Source organism: Anastrepha obliqua, chromosome 3 (assembly GCF_027943255.1).
Source record: "Anastrepha obliqua isolate idAnaObli1 chromosome 3, idAnaObli1_1.0, whole genome shotgun sequence".
In the NCBI taxonomy this organism is placed as follows: domain Eukaryota; kingdom Metazoa; phylum Arthropoda; class Insecta; order Diptera; family Tephritidae; genus Anastrepha; species Anastrepha obliqua.
Window position 1 is genome coordinate 119990162 of NC_072894.1, and position 23883 is coordinate 120014044.

General features: G+C 34.8%; 1 protein-coding gene across 3 annotated transcripts; it reads left to right on the forward strand.

Moving 5' to 3' along the window:
- Positions 1–295: 295 nt before the first annotated feature.
- Positions 296–22213, forward strand: LOC129242634 (uncharacterized). Of its 3 annotated transcripts, none has more exons than XM_054879390.1 (6): positions 296–388; positions 19017–19130; positions 21053–21189; positions 21254–21331; positions 21410–21639; positions 21858–22213. In XM_054879390.1, exons 2-6 carry the CDS (start codon positions 19018–19020, stop codon positions 22098–22100), a joined length of 801 nt encoding a protein of 266 aa, XP_054735365.1. In that variant the 5' UTR covers positions 296–388; position 19017; the 3' UTR covers positions 22101–22213. The 3 variants fall into 3 exon arrangements, with proteins under 3 accessions (XP_054735365.1, XP_054735366.1, XP_054735364.1); XM_054879391.1 differs by having other exon boundaries at positions 385–403; XM_054879389.1 differs by lacking the exon at positions 296–388 and adding an exon at positions 422–613.
- Positions 22214–23883: the final 1670 nt, after the last annotated feature.

Here is a 23883-nt window from a genome sequence, read left to right on the forward strand (position 1 = left end):
TAAAACCTGTCTCAAATTCTGTAGGTACATACTTAACTACTCCTCGACATTTACCTAGGGTGTCTCAAGAATTCACGCACCCCAACAATTTCTGGTTTATTTATACAATATTAATGAATAAAAGAGGAAAAACGAATAGTGAAATTTTGTGTGTTACGCTTTAAATACGTGCGAAAATTCTATTACATATATACGTATGTATGTATGTATGTATTTTTGTACGTATGAATGTATACAAATATATAAGATGTGTGATGTGTGATTAATAAGAGTACGTTGTGATCTATTTTTGAAAGTTCTTCTCAGCTTTTCGAAACATATTGTATTGTATTTTTAAAATTAGTGTGTGATAAGTAACAGAAGAACTGTGAGGTGCAAATATTCTCAAGTAAGTTCAGGCAAGGCAAGTGTAGTTAGTGGAAAAAGAACTAATAGATCACTTGAAAGTGAAAAAATTACAATTTTGAAAGTGTGTTTTAGTTTTTGAAATTAACTACAAAAATTTCACACTTTAAAGTCATTCAACTGCAGAGGGTGTACCTGTAAAATTATTATATAATAGTGAAAGAGGAATTAAAAGATTTAACAAAAGTGTTGACGGAGGAAGTGTCAAGTAATTATATACAGATATTTTGAATTGGTTTGATTGATTTTTTCCAAAATTTTAGAATTTTTTAGAATTTAAGCGAATGGAAAGTAAAAAGTGTTGTAAGCACAAACATATGTATGTATGCATGTACATATGTATGTATCTCGATTCGTATTTGAAAAAAGAGGGCATTGTAATAATTTGAATCAAAAATATATGCATTTGTGTACACATTCTATATTCTAAGCGCATAAGTGGCATACATACGCACACACAAACGTACATATGTACCTTTATTACCGTGGGTAAATACGGTCTGAATACAAATCTGGATATTTGAGTGTATTTGTGGATGTGTGCATGTTTGTGTGTAAAATCATTAACTACAAATGGATTATGGCTGACATTTTTAAACTAATTATCATGCAAAGCATGTACTTGTTTTGCAAAAAACATAAAAGAAGACTAAAAAAAGAAAATAACGGACACATTCACCTTTTGTCAGCGAAACGAATTAAAATCATTCCGGTTTTTCACGTCAAGGAATATTTTCATACATATATACATATGTATGTATGTACATATATGTATATGTAGGTCGGTATGTGGACATATATGTCGGCATATGCAATTGTATACATACGCGCATATTTATATAGGTATGTATGTAAGTGTATGTATATTTTTGTGACCTCATAGTCATGCTGATTGAAAAAAAAAATGGCGTATGGAAAATTTAAAATTTTTGTTTTTCAAAATTCCTACGGTTTTCCCAAGACATATTGCTTTTAAACTAGCATGGCCATAAAGTCATAAAATGTACATACACATGTACATACATACTCGCACATACAAAAACTAGAAAATTAGTAATTGCATTCGTCTGCCAGTTTGTCTGCATGCGGGTACGAGTATAACAGTAGACTCAAAGCGGCGATACTTTGGTTACTAAATAAACCGTTAGCTATGTTTAGTAGGCGAAAATAATTGTAACAGGTGATTTTTTTTAGAAACAAACCTAAAGAAAAAAACAAAAAACTAGTCAGTTTTTTGGGATAATTAAACTACAATTTTTTAACATTTTAGGTTTCCTAATAAATTAGGACTTTTGGGTACATTGACTGCGTCTTGTGAAGACCGTCCGGGCATTTCAAATGTGTACTCGAAACACTTTTTCCAGCATAATATATATTATCTGATTTCTAAGTCTTCAACGATAGGCCGGTAGCTTAGCGCACCCCGACAAAAAAGTACTCCTAGACATAGTAGCCTAATAGAAAAGGTTATTTCAGGTAATTTCAATAAAGAAAGTAGTTTTTTCAGGTGATTCATTTGGCCGCCGTAGCCGAATTGGTTGATGCGGGACTATCGCATCTCCGTGCATGAAACAGCAAAATGATAGAAAAAGTTTTTTTGAAAAAAAAAAACGGTTGCCCCTCAGCAGGCAATGACAAACCTCCGAGTGTGTTTCTGCCATGAAAAAGTTCCTCATAAAAATCTCTGCCGTTCGGAGTCGGCTTGAAACTGTAGGTCCCTTCATTTGCGAAATTGCATCAAGACGTACGCCACAAATAGGAAGAGGAGCTCGGCCAAACTCCTGAAAGGAGTGTACACGCCAAGTATTTTTGATTCATTCACCAAAACTTCGTCCCAAAAGAGTGATCGTTGAACCGGTGTTTGCAGGGCACTACACCAAACAGTGGCTTTTACGGGATGAATGTAAGGTTTTTTCGAATGTTGCGTGAGGATTATCATATTATTTGTTGGCTGGACAACTCTGATCGGATCTTCTTCTGCTGCAGCATATGCCAATAATTGTCTCGGTTTCGTGCCTGCGTGCTCCATGTCCGAAATCCCAAACAACTTGCGTCTTCATCTACACCGTCAATCCATCCGAGCGGCGGGCGGCCCCTTCTTCCTTGTCTGTGGTACTTTCCAAACCGTATTTGTTAGTATGGGTAATCAGTATTAGCCCGTAATATATTCAGTCGGTTGAACATTTTTTTTTTCGAGATCATAGATCTTTCAAAGATCAGCACTTTCTGTTTATCCGCATCACTACTGTATAGCAAGGTTTGTAATAATAATTGAGCAGAGGAATCTTCGTTGTTCTGTCTAAAATTCAGCTCTTTAGGTGATTTCTCAAAGAGAAATAGCAGCGGTGCGCAATAAGGATACTGAGGCGAAATGCAGCAATTTCCCTATTAAAAATGTCTCTTCAATGAATACAATTTCATTTAAACCAAGCGTTTTGCGAAATTATTGCTCGCTTATAACAGCTCTGTTAGTCAAAACTTAAGGTTGAATTAGAGGTAACATATCATAACCACATAAATCTGCTGATCGAAGCAACCTATGGGCAACACTGTAATCGATTAGAAGAGGCATGCCATAATGCCGTAGTCATAACTATAACCGTACAGACCAATTGAGTTTTGGTTTTTTACCGTAACCATAACCAGCTGATTGTTGATTTGCTGCATTGTGGTATACAGTAGGTTCTGTTTTTATGCGACTTTTTTTTATGCGGTTTTGAAATAGTGCGGTTTTTTTTTTTAATTACAAAATGCATGTCGACCTATCGGGAATTGTACATATAAACAAGATTCTAAACCAGCTAAGCAAAAACTCATCACAGATTACATCAGAAATGCTAACCCTACAAGTATGGTACCGCCTGCATCACCATCCAGATCAGACGTGTACATTTCCTCAAGTGACGAAAGTGATTTTACGCCAAATCCTAAACGAACGCGCAACATGTGGGTATTGTCTGATTCTATTTCTGACTTAAATTTATTTTTCGATTCTGACGTTTCTTAAATAAAGATATAATTTTCAAAAATACAATATTTTGTTTATGCGATTTTATTTAATTATTTCAGATTCATGCGGTCTATGGAACGTATCTATAGTTATATATTAATATGGGACTAGTGCCCTTTTTTATGCGATTTTATTAAATTATTTCAGATTCATGCGGTTTTAGCACTTTTGAAACGTATCTATAGTTTTACTATAGAACTAGTATCTTTTTTTATGCTGTTTTTTTATGCTGTTTCTTGCGGAACGTATCTACCGCATAAAAGCAGAACCTACTGTATAGTGCAATTATATATTATTAATGAATGAACAATTACTTTCCTCGTCACTGCTGTTAACTTTTCCAGTTTCTGCAGTTTCGAAATAAACAAATAAATGACAAATTATGTAAATCTCAGCTGCTTATGGCTATGGTACTAATAATAGATAACAGTAAATATCGTTGTGATTAAGACTACGGTTAAGGTTATGCTGTTATGGTATGACACCGCTAGTCAAAGTAGGTGAGAAAGTTATATGGAGAAGAATTTAAAACCCACAGGTCTTTATACTTTCTAAGTTAAATACAATTTAGGTTAACCAGAAAAATGTGAGGCTGGTGTGTTATGTAAAATTATTCTTTATTAGAATAGCTAACAGAACTCTTGGTATTCACATGATAAACAGTTTGATAACGTAGTTGACATGTTGAGATAGTTGTGGTAGCGTTCACGTACCTAAAAAACTTGCAAATTAGGGGAAATTGAAAGAATAAATGGGGCATTTAATTAATTATATAATAACAATAATTTAAGCAGATAACCATGTTGTGTTTGCGTACTGTAAAATGCTACTCTTTGTGAGCGACAATGTGAATTACAATGTGTCAGAATTAAAAAATAATAATAATTGGCGCGGACACTTCTATTCGGTATTTGGCGGGGTTTCTCCTCATATTTGAGGTATGCGACTTGATTTTGTTCCACAAATGGAGAGACCTACAGTTTTAAGCTGACTCCGAACGGCAAATGGTTTTTTATGAGGCCTTAGGGGAAGCTTTGTCCCTCGGCAAGCTATGACAAACCTCACGTTGGTGTTCCATATACGGGGTTTTTAACCTGGTAGTCACGCACCAACCCATTCGGCTACGGCGGCCACACACTGTGTTAAAAAGTTTTCTTTTTGAGAGCGACAATAGGTCTGTTCATGTAAAAATGATCCAGTAACTTGCCAGTAACTTAATTTCCGAGAATTCGCTCTCAAAGAGAGGAATATCAAAGAAAGTACGCATAATCAGTAACAATTTACGTACAGCTGATTAAATTGTTGGCGGGCAAAATCACAAAAGTAAAAAAATTTCAGTTGTATTCAGTATTGAATAAAAAATATAAATATAAAGTAAATAAAATGCAAAATAATGACCCCCCATCGCATGATTCTCTTTTGTCCACAATAATTTGTTCCGCCGCAACATCGCTGTCATATGAAGACCATTCCATTAGCAATTGTATCGTTGTGGCCATCGCAGCTTTCTTCATATTTTTCTTTCTTCCTTGCTACATACGAGTATATTGCCAATAACCAAGAAGCACAAACCTAAAACTCAAAAGATACCTTCAATTCTTCCGATTTGTATTTCGGAAACTGCAGCAACGGTGACTAGAGGCTGTGATTGAGAAGCACATACCTCTATATCAATGGCCGATTCCTATTTAATATATGACTTCAAATAAGCTTTATAAATTTTATCTAAAATATATTTATTTATATTCTCCATTTTAATCACCATTTTTATTTAAATCTAGAACTTAGACTCAATTCGCAAATTTTAGTTCGTATTCATTTTTACATTGCGATCAGCTGTTTTTCTCACTTGCAAATTTTTACAAGTAAAAATGTATCCAGTAAAAAACTTGCAATTTCACCTACAAATGAAATGTCTTTTTGCTCTCTCACTTTCGCCTACTTTGCAGGTTTTTTAGATACATGAACACCAAAACGTGTTATTTTGTAATATTTTGTTATTTGTTACCAACTATTTGCATTAACAGCAATCGTGATGTGTACAAATTTTGCTGCTGGATGATTTTTATTGGGAAACTTAAAAGCGAGCAAATTTAATTAACGAAGTATAATGACAAAAATGCCAAAAACGTATGTTTCCATGGAAAAGCTGAATTGACAGATATTCCTAACGTGTGTTCTATAGGTATACAACAAAACACCCGATATGTATGTATATTATACATAAATGTGCCAGAGCCATTGCCCACAAATAAAGGTACACAAACACACTCTCTGCATACCGTGCATACCGTAAGATATGCACATACATACTATGTATGTACGTATAGTATTTTTGTAAATTGAGACATTTTTTTGAAACGCAACCAACAATCATTTTCTATTTTTATGCCCTTTTCATAAACGAAAATAAGTAAGATAAACCTTTTTTTGACGAGATTCTAGAAACACACATATCTATGTACATACATACGTACATACTAAATAAATATGCCAAGAGCGATTACGCGTACTAAACCTAAATGTGTATCTAAAATGTGTGCTTATGTTTTAATATATTATTTATAAGCAGACGTGTACACACACATACATACATATGTATATGTGTTTCACACTCTCTACAAAAAAATTTCAAAAATCTTAACTAAGTTGCTTATGATCATACGAGTGCATTAATACGTTACGTGACAGGTGTGTGATTGCCACAACCTCTGGGGAGGGCTGTAAGTCTTGTGGAATGCTATTACTCATATTTCTGAAACATGGGTTTGGACCCACTTGGAAACTCTAGCAAACTGTCAATAGATACATTTTCGATAGTTTCGTGCTCTATTGCGCTCATAAAAGTTCGATTAGTGTAGGCTTGACTTAGCTTAATTTAACTTAAATTTACTTAAATTTTACTTAACTTAACAAATTATCACCGTTTACCGTTTCATAAATTTCGAAGATACGGCAGGCCCAATTTCTCATGGCATTTATATTACGTAATGCCAAAACTTAAAAATCTAAAATTACAACTTCTTAAATTTATTGAGTTAAGTTATGTCTTAACTACCCCCTAAGATTTCCATCAACAGGTTGGGCAAAATATTAAGTTAAGTTACGTAAATTAAGTTTAGACTAACTGAGCTCTTAAGAATCTAAAATCCACAGATTCTTTAATTTCTTTAGTTAAGTTATGTTTTAACTAACCCCTAGCACGGGACAGCTAACATATTAAGTAAAGTTAAGTTAGGTAAATTAAGTCTACCTCTAGCAATGTTGCGTTCACAGATTTCAACCACTTTTACCCGGTATTCTAATTGTGTTTTCTTTCCTCGCATTAACCCATCTTCGGCCGCTACAAGAATTCGACATAATTTTTCCATTTCCTTTTTAGTCAGTGCTTATAGGCCAAAAACTGTCAAATATATTTAAAAAAAAATACAACATTTATGAAAAAAATTTAGCACACGAAGTCAATTTATTTCATTTTATTTCAAATACAAGTATTTTTTTGTTGTTTTATTGATAGAAAAGTCAGCTTACAAATTTTTAAGATAATCATCAAAACATTTAGTATGTAAATGAATATTGCATTTTTTGCAAGTAAAAATAGTATGTTTCTTGCAAAATTTACACCGCCGAAATTTGTTTTCAATGCTTTTCATGACGGCGTGTACCCTTTCATTGAGCCGAGGAAGGTTCGATGGACCTTCATCTCCATGTTCGTTTTCATACTCGTCCTCGTCCTTGTCATAATTCAATAATTCTGTTGTGACTTTGTAACGAAAATCAAATTGTGAGAGTGGTTTTATCTTTTCAATTTTTGCCATCATACAATGAAGCTTCCATGCATTGACCATTGCGTTACCAAGAGCATTTGCCCATATTGCCACCGCATTATCATGGAGATCCACATCACCCATTATACTCTTGAATAACTGTTGGCTGCGGGATAGTGATAGTTTGTTTTTTCTTCCGACAATATCTTTTAGTGCTAATAATTGGATTGACTGTGGAGTTATTATTTATAACATTGACTACAGCATTATCATTCCACCGAACAGTCAATATTTCTTGCTGATGATCAAGTAGTTGGTCAAATGTTCCTCGTATTTCTTTTTTTAAATTTCTCAAAGGAGAATCGCCCATTCTATTTTCGCGTATAGTACCAGTTGCAAGAAATCGACGTTCGTTCAGAAGGCACATTAGATGGTATGAAGAGAAAAAATTATCAAAGAAAATGATGTGGCACTCACGTTCAGATACGTTGGCAAGCAAGTCTAAGACTGTTTGTGCGCCTAGACCAATAGTTATATCGTGAGGGGTTGCTGCTCCCCCATACAATGAACTAGAAAATAAGTACCCACTTTCAGAGCATAAGCACCATGTTTTAAACCCAAATCGGATTGGCTTTCCCACATTTTGCAGGAGTGGCGTCCAAAGTATGGAATCATCTGTTCGACTATAGAGAGATTATGGCTAAAGACTTCAAGCTGCATAAACTTTTTGTTGAGAGCGTCAGTAATAGGACGAACCTTCGCAAAACGGTCTGCTGCGTTTAAATTCGTGTTATCAGCGAGATGGAAAAACTGCTTAATTTTTTTTAAACCGATTACGACTCACAGCCTGCTTCACAATTGGGGCCCCCATGTCCGGTCGAACAGACCAGTAGTGGTCCATGTGTGGCAAAGTATGGTAACCCGATAGGTACAATATTCCAATAAACCTACGTATTTCGATTGGCGTGATATTAATTGGAGCATTGTGTTGGTTTGCATACTCATTTGTGAAAGTGGTAATATTTGTGATAATATTATTATCAAAAAACAATGTAAAGAGATCATAGGGGGATTTTGAGCCTACAAAATGGTGCAATTATACCTATATACGTACACAAAAAGGATTGATTGCTTACCAATTTCAGAAAACATTTCTTCCAATTTCAGAAAACATTTCTTCCACAAAGATACTCACTTCCATCTCTTTCAATAAGAAAAAAATATTGCTAGATTTTGTTCTATCCTACATGACAGTTCCTGGCCAGCGGTCGATTTCTCGACCAGTAAAGTTTACGTCCATGAAACAGTAAAAATTATTGCAATATCGATATGTTATTTTTTGATTCTCTTAATTTCATCTTTTCTCTTCACAATAAATTAGTAACAATTATTTGTTTTTTTTTCATTATTTTTTCATCTGCACAAAAAACACGTAAAAATAGTGATAATTTCATTCTTTTACAAAAATCTGCCCTGAACCTTTTTTTCTTAAAAAATTATGCTCTAGAAATTAACTAAATTCCAAATTTAAAACTTGTACAATAAAAACTGATCATTAAATTGACATTTAGTTTCTGAGATATTGGAGTCCGAAGTTGGTGGTCGAAAAATCGACCAGCTGCCGAAAATGGGTTAATGTTGTATTCATTCTGCTCTGCGCCAGAGTTGTCAAATTTTCGTTGTTCTCTTCTGAAGTTGTTATACTCTCTGACCAGACAAATGTTTAGCATTTTCTCCCGTCTACAAAAAGTGAGGGTGGGCGTTGCTCAGATGATTTTTGTTTTCTATGTATTTACAAGAATTCGTTAAAATAGTAGTACGAAAGTTTTAATTGCTACAAAAAATGGAAATAAATGCTACAATAAATGTATACATATGTATTTTATTATAATATAAATATGTATAAAAGAATTAAGAAAAACATTTTTCTAATAGCGGTCAGCTCTCGGCACGCCATGGCAAACCTCCGAGTGTATTTCTGCCATGAAAAAGCTCCTCATAAAAATATCTGTCGTTCGGAGTCGGCTTGAAACTGTAGGTCCCTCCATTTGTGGTACAACATCAACACGCACACCACAAATAGGAGGAGGAGCTCGGCCAAATACCCAAAAAGGGTGTACGCGCCAATTATATATATATAAATATAAATATGTATAAAAAGTGGTAGTGTTGCACATTTCCGGTCCCATTTAATATGAAATACAAAACATTTACACAGGATGTATGGCAATATTTTCGTACTGTCGAGATATAATGAGGTGACATTTTTTTCGAGAAAAGAAAACACATTACAACGAAGACTTATACATAATTTATGTATCAGCGGACTGAGTAGACGTGTTTTTGAGTAGTTGCAGTTTAATCCGTATTTTTATTTAATCCACCGAGTGTTAGTTTGCTAAAAAACCACGTAAATCCTTTAAAAGCGGTTCTTTGTCCGGGTAAATCAAAATCTTAATAAAGTTTACATAACTACTTGAAATACTGCGAAAAAAAACCTTATTGTTTCACCTGTTAAATTGTTTGAATTTGCTAACATGCCAAAAATGTCAACACGAACAACGGCAGTGAACAAATTGTCACCATCCCCGCAAACGCCTTCAGTACAAAGTAAGTACCTTAGTACCGATGCATCAAGCTCTACTCTCAATGCGTGGTTTGCGAAAATTGAGAGTCGCCTAGAATCACAAAAGCAGAGCATCATTGAAGAGCTAACATTACGACTAAGAGAATCGGAAGAGCGAGTAATGGAGCGATTCAGTGAGTTGTCAGCGGATGTTATGAACTTGAAGTCGGCAGTTAAGCACATGGAAGAGCGCGTAAAAAAAACTGAACTGAAATGTGCCAATGTAGACAAATTGCGCAGCGAGGTATATGCACTCACCGAACAACTAAATGTATATGAGAATAACGCAATATCAACAGATGTGATTGTTAGTGGGTTGCCTATAAGGAAAGATGAGGACATAATAAATGATTTCTCCAAGCTGTGCCAAACGCTTCAAGTAAGACTAGCGCCCGTACGTTCTGCTTTCCGGTTACGACCAAACAATAAAAGCGTAGCTCCAATAATAATCAAATTGAGCTCTGCTGCAGATCGCTCTCAGCTGCTGAAAGCTGTTGCTAAATTCTGCAAAGATAAGAGACGAGCACTTTCTCTTAGTGATGTCGGTGTCGGTATTGAAGGGAAGCTATTTATCCACGAATGTCTTACGAGAAAAAATCGTGAACTAATGCGTTTGGCTATGCAATATAAAAAGCAAAAGCGTCTAACGTCAGTTTTCTCTGTTCGTGGGCAAGTGTTTATTAGAGCTCGACCCCAAACTGATGCTGTAATTATAACTGAAAAAACGAGTATAGAGAGCATTGCAACTGCTAATATGTAAAAACAAAAACATTTATGCGTTATATTATTAATGTTATGTATGCGTTAAATTTATTCTCTTATGTATCATTTATGTTTTCCAAACTCTTTGCTTTGCATTGTAATCATTGTTATTTTAGTATCATTTCTATTTTGTTCATCTCATTTGTACTTTTCATATTCCTGGCTTTACAATGTAATCTTTTTTATTTTGATCTCATTCCTATCTACCTCATTATCCCCTTGCCCTATTTAAATTCCTCCACCTTGCGTATACTCCCTACCATAAACTGTCAATGTGTAATGAAATAGCAAAACAAGTAGACAAAGAACATGCAAGAGGATTGCTTAAACTTATTTCTAATCGCTACAATGGGTTTAATGTCTGTCAGTTGAATGCGCGAAGTTTGAATGCTGAAAAAATTGACTATCTAAATTTTGTTTTTGATAATTTGAGCATTGACTTAATATGTATTACAGAGACATGGTTTAAAGACTATATTGATAATAATGTATATTCCCTGTGCGACTACACTATTATTAGATGTGATAGGACTACGAAGACTCGAGGAGGTGGCATTGCTTTATATTTTAAAAATAATTTTAAATGGAAAGAGATCTGTAGATCAAATCATTTTCAAGAAGTCGAATACATTTTTGTTGAATTTTATGATAACAATACCAAATGTCTTGTTGCATGCATTTACAACCCTAGCAATAGAAATGACCTCTCAGTGATATTTGATAAATTAGCGGAATTCCACATCTCCTATGAACATATTATTGTGTGTGGTGATTTAAATGTAGACCTTCTTTGTGATAATTTTTCTTCCAGGAGCTTGATAGATAGTTTCCAATCATTAGGAATTTCCTTAATCAATGAATATGCTACTCGCTTTGCACCCCACTGCAAGCCAAGTCTTTTGGATGTATTTTGCGTCAGTGACAGAGATTACGTCAGTCATATTGATCAGCTTCCTATGGCTGGAGTTTCCGACCACGAGTTGATATTCTTATCTTACAACATCCAGTTCAACAGACACAATCAAGTAAAGGAGATATTTTTTAGAGACTTTAAGCTTATTCAGCATGATCTCTTAAATAAGGAGGCTGCGGAGCTTAATTGGAATATGTGTCGGTTATTCACAACAGTGGATGAAAAACTGCAACATTTCAATGCTTTAGTCAGCCATCTATTTAATAGGTTTGTTCCGTTGCGTAAAGTTAAAGTCCACGGAAATAGGAAACCATGGTTTACGCGTGAGATATTGTCTTTAATTAGAGAGCGTAGTAAAGCATATAAGAAATGGAAAAATGATAGAAACACTCACTTGTGGCAAAAATATCGTGTAGCAAGAAATAAAGTAACTGCAATCACTAGAGATGCCAAAAGGGCATATCTACAATGGAAGCTCAATGATAGTTTACCTCCGAAAGTCCTATGGAAAAACCTTAAAACCTTAGGTGTCTCAGGAGAGAATAAGCACGTGTGCAGTTTGGACCCAGAAATCTTAAATACTCACTTTCTAGCATCTAACAGGGCTCCACTCGACATACCTGTAAAAGTTCCTCTACGAGAGCATGTTGATGACGGTGAGTTTGAATTTGTGTCTGCAACAGAGATGGATTTGATACAGTGTGTACATACTGTCAAATCTAATGCTATAGGGACCGACGGCATTTGCCTTAAATTTCTTAAAATTATTCTACCATTTGTAATACCATCACTTACGCACATAATTAACTTTTCAATCACCTCATCTACTTTTCCATATCTTTGGAAGACAGCAAATATAATACCTGTGCCAAAAACAAAATGCTCTACCGCTCCTCAGCACTTCAGACCAATAAGCATTTTACCTGCCCTATCGAAAGTATTTGAAAAATTTTTGGCGCGACAAATTACCTGCTACTTGGACAAGAATAATCTGCTGAGTAATTTCCAGTCGGGCTTCAGAAGTCTGCATAGTTGCTCCACAGCTATGCTTAAAATTTTTGAAGATGTTCGCTCTGCTTATGATAAAAACTACCTGACAGTGCTAGTATTACTCGATTTTTCAAAAGCATTTGATACTATTGATCACAATATCTTATTGCAAAAATTGTGCTATAGCTATAAGTTTGGAGCATTTTCTCTGCAACTAATAAAAAGTTACCTTTCGAATCGGCTACAACAAGTTAAGTGTGGTGATAACTACTCAAGTCTAAATCCAATTACGTCAGGTGTGCCGCAGGGCTCTATTTTAGGTCCAATTTTATTTTGCATTTTCATTAATGATATTGTTGAGTGTTGCCAAAATTCGTCGATTCATCTCTATGCTGATGACACCCAGATCTACCTGTCAAGGCCAATAGGTCTTATTGAAGATTTGATAGCAAGGCTTAATGAAGACCTCACACGTATTTCTAACTGGTCCAAATCTAACAACTTGAAATTAAATGAGTCAAAGACGAAGGCGATTGCTATTTCTCATTCAAAGTATGACCTTAACTCTTTGCCGCCAATATTACTTAATGAAGTAAATATTAACTTTGATGACATAGTAACTAACCTGGGTTTCAGAATAAATTCAAGACTATCATGCGTTGACCATGTAAACTTTGTTGTAAACAAGGTATATAATATTCTTAGAAAGCTATATTGTACTGCCTACTTACTGCCACGGCAAACTAAATTAAAACTTGTTAGATCACTCATTGTTCCTCATGTATCATACGCTGAATTAGTATATTGCAGGCTTGATAATAATTCGAAACAAAAATTGCAAATCGCTTTAAATAATGCAGCGCGTTTCGTGTTTGAAAAAAGGAAATATGACCATATATCTATCTACTCAAAACAGATTCTCGATCATAACCTCGACTCGTATCTCAAAATACGCTCTGTTTTGTTCCTGCATAAACTAATATACACACAAAAACCATTGTACCTGTATAAAAACATTAAACAATGCCAGTGCACCCGAACATTGAATCTAATTGTTCCGACTTACACTTACTTGGAATCAGAACGCATGTTCTTTGTCAGTGCCATTAAACTATGGAATTCTATACCAACTAGAATAAAGCTTATAAAACAAGCAAGGTGTTTTAAAACTGCAGTTTCTAATTACTTCTAACCTTTAATACCCCTTTCCTTCTCCCATTCCCACCATCTTTCTCTTCTTCTTACTTACTACTCTAAGTTTTAGTCTATAAGTTTAATAGTTAAAATAGTTTTAAATCTAAGTAGAATTTCTATGTATACCATCCTCGTATTCTAGAATTATAAGAAGATGTACTACCACAAGACTCTGTCTTACTATGTACAAAACAAATCAAATAAATTGAAATTGAAATAAATTGAAATTGAAAATAATTAAGAAATATGCGAAATATACCTATATGTATATGTATATATTATTCATATATACAATCGGCGTATACATCTTTCCGGGTTCTCCTTTAATCCGTGGTGAATGTCTTGATGTTGTTTCGCATCTCCAAACAGCAGTTTTGGTTTTTTAAAATATTCGATGAGGTTAACCGAGAGGTGAGCGCTATTAAAAAATATCTTTTCTATTATTTGTTGTTACATTAATCGCAATGACCCGTTAAACGGATATTTTTCTATTAAAAAAGGTAATAGAATATAGAATATAATATTGAGCATGGAAAATACTAACAAAGTCTTTGTTACTCTAGAATGACTTTGGCTTAAAAAATTTAAACTCTTTGTGTGACTCAAGAAGAGTTTTTTATGAAATTTTAAGGTGAAAAATTCCTTTTTTTCACGGTATGTTCTAAAAATTATTTTCTATTGTGCACTTTTGGTAGTTAGTGTGCAGTATAAGTATGTATGTAGGTATGTATATGTACATATATGTTACTTTATTTAAGAGGCTGACATTGTAATTACTCATACACACTTAAAATAAATTGCTTATCAGAACTTAACTAACGCCATATGTACATATGTATGTAAGAACTGCTTACGTCGGTATTTATGAATGGGGCAATATACTTGTACTATTTGTGTGCAAATATTTGCTCAAATGTGAATTAAAACAGAAAGGGTTTTCACAGGACCCAGATTAAAAAACAAACGAGTAAAGTGTAAGGCGCCTATCAGACGTTCAATATTCACTGAGAGTATTTTTGGATTGCAATAATTACACAGCCCCACAAAAAAAAAAAATTTAAGTCCCAGAAACTTGACCTCGGTTACTATATGTTTTTGGGGTCGCTGAATCCGAATCCGGGGTCAGTTTCACCCCATCAGGTCAATTTCAAGGTCAGTTCAAGGTCAAATCATCAAAATCTGTAAAAATGGACTCTAACCATACTGTCTTGGGGTTTTTGGGGTCGCTGAATCCGAATCCGGGGTCAGTTTCACCACACCAGGTCAATTTCACATATTGAACGTGTTGCATGGAATATTGATGGATAGTGATCCATATCGCCAAATTGAATTGCAGTACTGCCAATAAATATTTAGCGTGTTGCGAACTAAAATCCATCAATACGGATCGCGATCCAAATGTCACAATGTATGTATATTGAACGTCTGGCGTGCGCCTAAGATTTTATTAACAATTCCCATGAACAAAAAACAGTGACATATATATTGCTGCGACAGCAGCTTTGATGATGCATTAGGCATTTCAAACCCCCTCATCCGCAAACAAACAAAAAAAAAACAAAATACTTGAACCAAACAACTGTCATAAAAAGTGTAAAAACATTTGTAGCCTTTACGACAATCTCAGACAACTCAGACCATTTACAGTTTTTTCGCGCTTGTATTTGCAGATTATGGACACTATAGGGAATGAAATAATTACATATGTATGTAAAGGGTGTTTTTTTAGAGGTTAGGTTTTCAAGTTGGCACTACTTTTTTCGTAGATAGTCTTTTTGACAGCTGTCACTTGATTTATGCTCAGTTTGGTTTGCCATTTCATAATGAATAGACTTACACCTGAACAACGTTTGCAAATCGTGCAAATTTATTACGAAAATAATGGTTCGGTTCGCGCGGTTCGAAAATAATGGTTTTTGTTCAGCGATGAAGCTCACTTTTGGTTGAATGGGTATGTCAATAAGCAAAATTGTCGCATTTGGAGTGAACATAATCCACAAGCCATTGCTGAGACGCCGTTACATCCTCAAAAAGTCACTGTTTGGTGTGCTCTATGGGCAGAGGGAATCATTGGTCCATATTTCTTTAAAAATGAAGCCGGCCATAATGTTACAGTCAATGGAGAGCGCTATAGAGCCATGATTAATGACTTTTTCGTGCCTGAATTGGACGATGTTGATGTGGACGACCTTTGGTTCCATGAAGACGGCGCTACATGCCATACAGCCAACGCAACAATCGATTTATTGAAGGAAACTTTTGGTGAGCGCATTTTCTCGCGCCGTGGACCTGTGGCGTGGCCTCCAAGATCGTGCGATATAACACCGCTGGACTATTTCTTGTGCGGCTATGTGAAGTCGCTTGTCTACGCAGATAAGCCCGAGACGATTGACGTCTTGGAAGAGAATATTCGGCGCGTTATTGCTGACATACGGCCCCAATTGCTGCAAAAGGTGGTCGAAAATTGGGCCTCTCGGCTGGAATTTATTCGAGCCAGCCGCGGCGGCCACTTGCCCGAAATCATTTTTAAAACATAATGGCAAACCCTTACCTTTATAATAAAGTTAAATTCTTGGACATAACATTAAATTATATACGTTTTATTTCATCTTGAAAACCTAACCTCTAAAAAAAACACCCTTTATTTATGTAATAATAACCGTGTTTTTTCCACGCACATATGTATGGATCTACGCCTACTGCAAAAAAAACAAAAATTAAATATAAAAAAGGCACATCAACGATTGTCTATAATCCGTTCAATAAACCAAATTAATTTTTATTACGATCTGAAAAATGCAAGCGATAAGCGAAGTTTATATCTTAATTTCAGAATTCTCTAAGTGTGTTGCACGATACCAAAAATTGCAAAAATTCTAATAAATAAATACTTAATAATAAAATTTGGAAGCACCCATTTCAACCGCAACTATTTCATAAGCTTATTTAAAACTGGTCGCTTATTGTTTTAAAAAATAAGGTTCATATGCGCTTAAAAAACACAGTACAATCCTGGTAGAGTGAACTAATTCCAGCAAGGCATGTTCGCTCAATCAAAGTTGTTCATAGAACTCAAATCAGGAATTTAAAGGCGCTCAAATTCAATAAATACATTTTATTTAAAATCTCATATCATACTCGATTCAAAAATATTTATAACTAGCTTTAACCCGCGGCCCCGCACGCGTAGGAGTAGTTTTGAAGGATTTAGGATATGTATATACAAGAATTACAAACAATAATTTCATAGAAAATAATTTTTTATTAATAACCATAATATTACAATACCCGGCATCCGTTGCTATGCCTCGTTGATTAAAATCAAAACAGCCAATCACAAAAATATCAAGCAAAATTATTTTTATTAATTTTCTATCTCAAACCGTTTTTGAACTTTGCATTTGGGTCATAGTTGAACAGCTTATGCGGATTATGAAGTCTAGAGTGTTCTATAAATAGTGGGAAATAGGAAAAACTAAGATTTTTTAGATTAAATTTAAGCAAATATTCGATTATTAGTGACGAATGAGAGTGGTGGCGCGGCCTGGGGGCTGTGGGTAGGGAGTTCCATCATAAAAACATGCCTATAACCGTCATTGGGTGAAAATATGAATGTATAAAAATTGTTATGTCATTTGGTGTTGACGTTTCGTAGTGATGCGCAGACAACATACAGACATTCACCTTTATAGTATAGGTTTAAAATTTTTTTTTTCCCCAAAAAAGTCTTTGAAATGGGAATGTTTCCTTATTCTTTAAGATACTCATTTACACTTTTATCTCTAAAATTTCAAAGCGCAAGCACATTTTTCAGGAGAAATTGTGTCTCCTTCAACCCATTCGACAGCTTTGTCAAAAGCTATGACAGAATCTGTCGCCATTACTTGTTTTAAATGTTTCAATTGAATTATCGATGCTTGGTCATTCTACTCAGTACAAAATAAATTATGACTTCACTCTACAGAATACTCAATGAAAGAAATTTGGCAAATAATAAATTACAATTTGTGTACATACATACACATTTTATACGCGTAGTTCTAGACACAAATGTCCCTCTTATAGTTTTTGGATCCAATTAATATTCCATTCAGTTTTAGAGAATTTTCGTTTTCAAATTTTTTAATCAATCAGACTTTAGAATAGGCCTGATCAATTTCTAATGTTTTGTGTTAGGAGTTGTAAAGCCATTTGGGTTAAAAATTGGGAATTTTTAGCACAAGTTGTTTTCTTTTACAATTATACAGTAAATACCATACATAAATAATTGAAAAGTGACAAACTTTTTCCGCAGTCATCCTTTTTTACTGTATCTTTAAGACATTTTCCAGTTCTTGAATTCGTTTTTGCCTTAAGGGGGTCTTCTGGTCTCCAGCGAAAAAAAAATCGATTTTTTTTTGCATAATTTTGTTGTATGTGTATGCGAGAATACGCCACATTTTTTGGAAATCGCATTTTTTCACATTTTTCTGGGCACCGAAGTGTACCCTCCTCCGGCCGTTTTCATCATAAACTTTATCTTTAAACGCGTTTCCCCGAAAATCGTGTTTTTTAAGCATTTTGGTCACACTTTTCATAGTAGTTATACTCCGATTTCAATGGTTTTGGTCTTAAAAGGTTCAGAAAACTTACCGCTAAGTTTCCCCGTGTACGATTTTTGAAATTTTTTTTCATTACATTTTTATAACCTTTTAAAGTTCAAAAAATGAGCAAAAAAAAATTTTTTTTGCAAATTGTTGCATAACTTTTGAAAAAAATTAAAAAAAAAATCTGTCACGGGAAAACTTAACCAGGGCAACTCTGAAGACAACGCATATCTAATTTTTGCTTTCTGATTACCCAGGTGGAAAAACCGTGACCAAAATGGAGACCTGTTTCGTTTGGAGGTGGACGTCTTCAGCGCCATTTCAAGGTCGCGGGTGTTAATTTTTTTCAAAGTCAAAACCATTTTTTAAAAGCCAAGACATGTACCTTTAAAATAAAAAAAAAAATTTTTTTAATATTCACAGGCTTTGTCACAATCAATCCCCAAAAAAACCCTTCATTTCAGGGCCTCGAGACCAGAAGACCCCCTTAAACACTTTTTGATTCCCTATAAAGCTCAAGAGTTTTTTAACATCTTCCAAATTGTACCAAATATTCAATATCTTTGAAAATTGAAATAAACAAATGTTCGGAAAAAGTGCATTAAATCGTAGGAGCGATATTGACGGGCGAAAAGCTCGAAAAACAACTTAGCTGTTCTATATAACCTCAAAATAATATTAGAAATATTAAAATTAAGTATTCAAAACTTTTCAAGAAAGAAAAAGAAGAAAATTTTGATTGCTATTTTATAATGTTTTTCAGAATGTCCAGTTATCGCCCACGACGAACTCGCATTTATGGTGCCAACTACGATATCGGCGAAAGCTCTTACAAAAAATTGCTGGAAAGTTTAGATAGTAAAAGAGGAATCAGCAGGTAAATACGTCTATAAATTTATGCTAGTATGTATATATGTGCAGATTTAAAATTTGTAAGGCTAAAGCTCAAATAAAAAATCCCAATCCGAACAAGTCACTGGCAGACCAGACGGCAAACGAAGAGGCTTCGCGTTTTTGTACCTCAACACTCTACTTAACAAATCGTGCAAAGTATTTTGAAAGTTTCAATAGTAGCCGAATGTGTTGGTGTGTGACTATCATTCAGTAGGGCTCAGGTTCGATATCCCGTGCATGAAACACCAAATGATAAAAAACGTTTTTTCTAATAGCGGTCATCCCTCGGCAGGCAATGACAAACCTCCGAATATACAGGGTCCACCATATAACTTTAGGGAATTAAAAATACTATAAAAAAGAAACTACTCAATATTTTTCCAAACTGTTTTCTTTATTTTGAAGTACAATCCTTCCGGTTAATGATGGAACGCAACTTCATTCATATGGCTGCCTCGGCTAGCCATGCACCATCCCATACGATCGGTCCAATTTTTCAACACATTTATTACGATTGTATGCGGCAGTGCATCAATTGTTGCTGGTTTGTTGGCATAACACTGGTCTTTGACGGCACCCCAAAGATAATAATCCAACGGCGTCAAATCGCAGCTCCGAGGCGGCCAAACGATATCAGAATTTCGGCTGGTAATGCGATCTTCGAAGACAGTGCGCAAAAGATTGATCGTAGCATTCGCTGTGTGGCAAGTAGCGCCATCTTGTTGGAACCAAATGCCACCAATATCCTCCTCTTCAATTTCTCGGAACAAAAATTCGTTCAACATGGCGCGGTAACGCTCTCCATTGACGGTTACGGCCACTTCTCGCTCATTTTCGAAGAAAAATGGACCAATGATGCCTCTCGACCAAAATCCGCACCAAACAGTGACTCGTTGTGAATGCATCGGCTTTTCTTCGAGTGCGTGCGGGTTTTCTGAGCCCCAAATGCGGCAATTTTGCTTGTTAACATACCCGCCGAGATGGTGCTTTTCTTCTTCCCACATAAGAATAAAACTAATTTTCTGTCAAATCAGATGACAGCTAAGTGTTACCATTCTTCAAATAATACCTAGTTCAAATCCGTAACGATAGATGGCGGGCCCTGTATTTTTGCCAAATAAAAAAGCTCCTAATAAAAAACCATCTGCCATTCGGAGGCGGCATAAAACTGTAGGTCCTTCTATTTATGCAAAAACCTCAATACGCATACCGCAAAACAGGAGAAGAAGTTCGGTCAAAACACCCACCAAAGGGTTCTGGCGCCAATTATATATTTATATTTTAAATATCTCGCTGCAAACTTCTCAGAACAGATAACTACAAGAAGATGAAAAGAATGTAAATACAAAACAGCTGATAAAATATCGAATTCGTATCAGCTTTGCCACTCACTAACTCGGTTTATTCGGTATTCGAAATTGCGGGAAAAAACAAAGCATTTCAAAAATTAGAAAATATCGATCAAGACCCACTGAATTTTGGAAAAAAGCTCAGTGTGGATTTTATTTTGATAGTACTGATATTTTTATTGTAAAAAGGAGTAGAAATTCAAATTAAACAAATGACACAATTGTCGATAAATGGCCCTTTTGACGAAATTTTCGATGACATTTTGGCGCTTAGATTCTCGTCTTTTAGTTTAGGAACTGTTTTTGGATTCTTGACACACGATTATACCTTTCTCTTTCTACAAAAACCCACAAACGACAAAATTCAATGGCGTCAAATCGCATGATATTTGATCTGAGTTAATTTTTACTTCTCATACAGTTTGTTTTCCAATTTGAAGACGACAATAGACTGTAGTTTTCATTTTTATTTCCTCCTCGCCCTAAGTCTATCAAGGTTACATAATTCAATCTTAATCAATGTTTACTACAAATATAAGTTTTTCTCTTCTGCTAGGAGCACAGACATCCACGTTCCTTTAGCACGTGAAACGAGTTTGCCACCAAAAGTGACATTTTCCCAGGATGAAGACGATTTTGACCGTGAGAAATATAGAGCCTCACTAAGAGCCAAACTGCATTTGGACGATGACGGTAATATTACGGGAATACTGAACTATTTGTTTATGCTTATTTAAAAACGGAATGCTTATTTTAGATGCCGATGTTTTTGGCTCCACACTCAAACAATCGAAGCAGCGACTTTTGGCTAGAAATAGATTCTTAGAAGATGAAGGTATTTTTCAATTACTAAACATACGCACAATTTATTTTCTATACCTACATATATTTATTGACTAAAACTATTTTATAGATGAGGATATTTTAGGTTCCACCTACAAGCCATTGAAATTCAAAGGTTTAGACGAGTCTGCTGTAGAATCTTCGTTGAAATCCTCATTGAAATTCAGAGCTTCTGCAGAACCATTCGAATCGTCTTTCAAATCACTGAAATTGAATGGATCCGATGAGCCAGCATTCGGTGAGAGCATAAAACATAAAGCACTGAAAGCGAGGTCTATCTTGAATGACACGGATGATCAGGTATGACAAAGCCGTTATGGCTGTTATGGATTAATTTCATTGCACCTTGTATACACATTTAGAATAAATATTAAACTGGCGAAATTAGAATATAAATAATAATATATATGTGTGTCTATATGTAGCTATATGTAATATTTGTGAAAATGCATACATTTACATTAATTATAATTTTTTTATAAGAGCATTCACATGTTTGTTTCCCCATTATTTTTTAGGAGGCTAGCACATTCTCCTCAAGACGTATAAAGATTAGAAGTGAAAATGTCATAATGGGTGATACCAGTACCACAACTGAAGCTTCTTCACGCATGAAAGCAACCAAAGCTCGCCTCGCTGACCTCGACGCGGAAATGTCTTCGATAAATCAAAAACAAAGCGAACGGGAAAAGCGTAAACATAATTTAAGAAAATTATTAAATGAAAGCGAATCTGATACCTTTAAGGCCATAGAAATGTAATTGTTGTAATGTTGTGTTATATGAGTACGTACTAAAAAAAAAATAATTGTGGAAAATAAAGTGTTTAAGTAAATGTTAAAAAGATACCTATAACGAGGAAAGAAAAATAAAAACCGTTGTTTTTGTAGAGATTCATTTGGGAAAACTAAAAACGAATTAATAGCAAAATTAAAACTTAAAATGAAATCTATTTTACTCTATTATATTTTTAAAACTCGAAGCAAAACAAACGAATCAGGCCGATTCTGATAAAAACTCACTTTTTATGATGAGTGAAAATAATCTGCCCATTCTGTTGTATGGCGTAAAGACTTCAGGCGGCCCTTGGAATGTTCAAGAGAAAGTTTCTACGGAAGATGTTTGGATATTCGCAACAGATAAAACAATAAGCTTTATGGGCCTCACGGCGACATAGTCTTACGCGCCTCCGCTAGCTAGGTCATGTTGCCGAAAATGGATATGATACAAGCGGTCTGGCTCTGAAAGTACTCCAATGAAAGATAAACCTTTGTGTCAAAAAGATCAAGTGCAAACGGACTTGGTTTCATTTGGCGTGTTCAACTGGTGCCGAAGAAAAGACTGATGCGCTGTGTGAAACTCGGCCAAAAATTGCTTAGCAGTTATGGTACCAATCAAGAAAAAAACAATCTGCGTACGTATTTTAAAAGACAAATAGGGGACGATTTATATTAAAAAGTGATTCTTTCCTATTATATACCGTTGCCGACCAGTTTTCCCAATCCATTCTTCCCAAATTTTTTTTTCCAATGGTTACTTTTCCCAAACTTTTTCAGCCAAACTGTTTTTCCCAAGACTTTTTTCCCAAATACATTTTTTTCCAAAGAGCAAAAAATTATTTATTAATGATATAAAAATTATAAAATGTGTAAAAATTCTTTAGAGGAGTTCTACGCAAAAATACTGTGGATTGCGTAGCCGGAGTTGGACTGATGAGGGTTATTTTGTTGAAGCGCGGCCGAAGGCCGCCCACGCGAAAAGGAGTTCTACGCAAAAATACGGTTTGGGAAAAATAGGATTTTAATTGAATTGGGGAAAATGGTTTTGGGAAAATTGGTTTGGGAATTATTTAATTGGGAACAAAAGTTTTGGGAAAAATGACTTTTGGGAAAAATGGATTGGGAAAAGTGTACGGTAAGCCAAATATGATTGACGTACGATGTTATTTGCAAAAATTATAAATCTTCCAATAGGGTGATTATTATTTAGAAACTATTTTCATTCCATTACGCATGGATTTTTTTTTTTTTGTCATAATCAAGTCAGGGTGTATCATACATATCCTTGAGAGGTCCTTCAGTAAAGCTTCTTCTCCAGTTTGTGACTTACGTCTGGATGTCATGCTATGAATTGAAAACCCTTCACCTTTTTGCCGGCCCCGAATGGCAATTGGTTTTATATGAGAAGCACATATTGTCGTTATTGCAACAATAGTTGTTGGAATCTATCATATTGAGGTGTTTTCGTGCCCGTGTCCGTTAAAACAAAAGCAAAATTATGGAAAAATAAAATTATAATTAAGTCTGTTCATGTAAAAATTATCCAGTAACTTGCCAGAAACATAATTTCCGAGAATTCGCTCTCAAAGAGAAAAATATCAAAATAACTGCATGGCCGCAAAGTCAGTAACAAAATCACAAAAAAATATTTTTTTTTATTTGAGTTACCTCGTACTAAATTAAAAAAAAAAAATGATGCTGTCAGATGAAGAGCATTCCATCAATTGTATTGTTGCGGCAATCAGAGTTTTCTTCATATTTTCCTT

Excerpts from the sequence above, each read along its gene's own strand:
- LOC129242634 (XM_054879390.1), top strand. The coding sequence starts at position 19,018 with ATGTCCAGTTATCGCCCACGACGAACTCGCATTTATGGTGCCAACTAC. Across the intron at positions 19,131-21,052 it reads AGTAAAAGAGGAATCAGCAG|GAGCACAGACATCCACGTTC; the intron begins GTAAATACGTCT and ends CTCTTCTGCTAG. Across the intron at positions 21,640-21,857 it reads TGAATGACACGGATGATCAG|GAGGCTAGCACATTCTCCTC; the intron begins GTATGACAAAGC and ends ATTATTTTTTAG.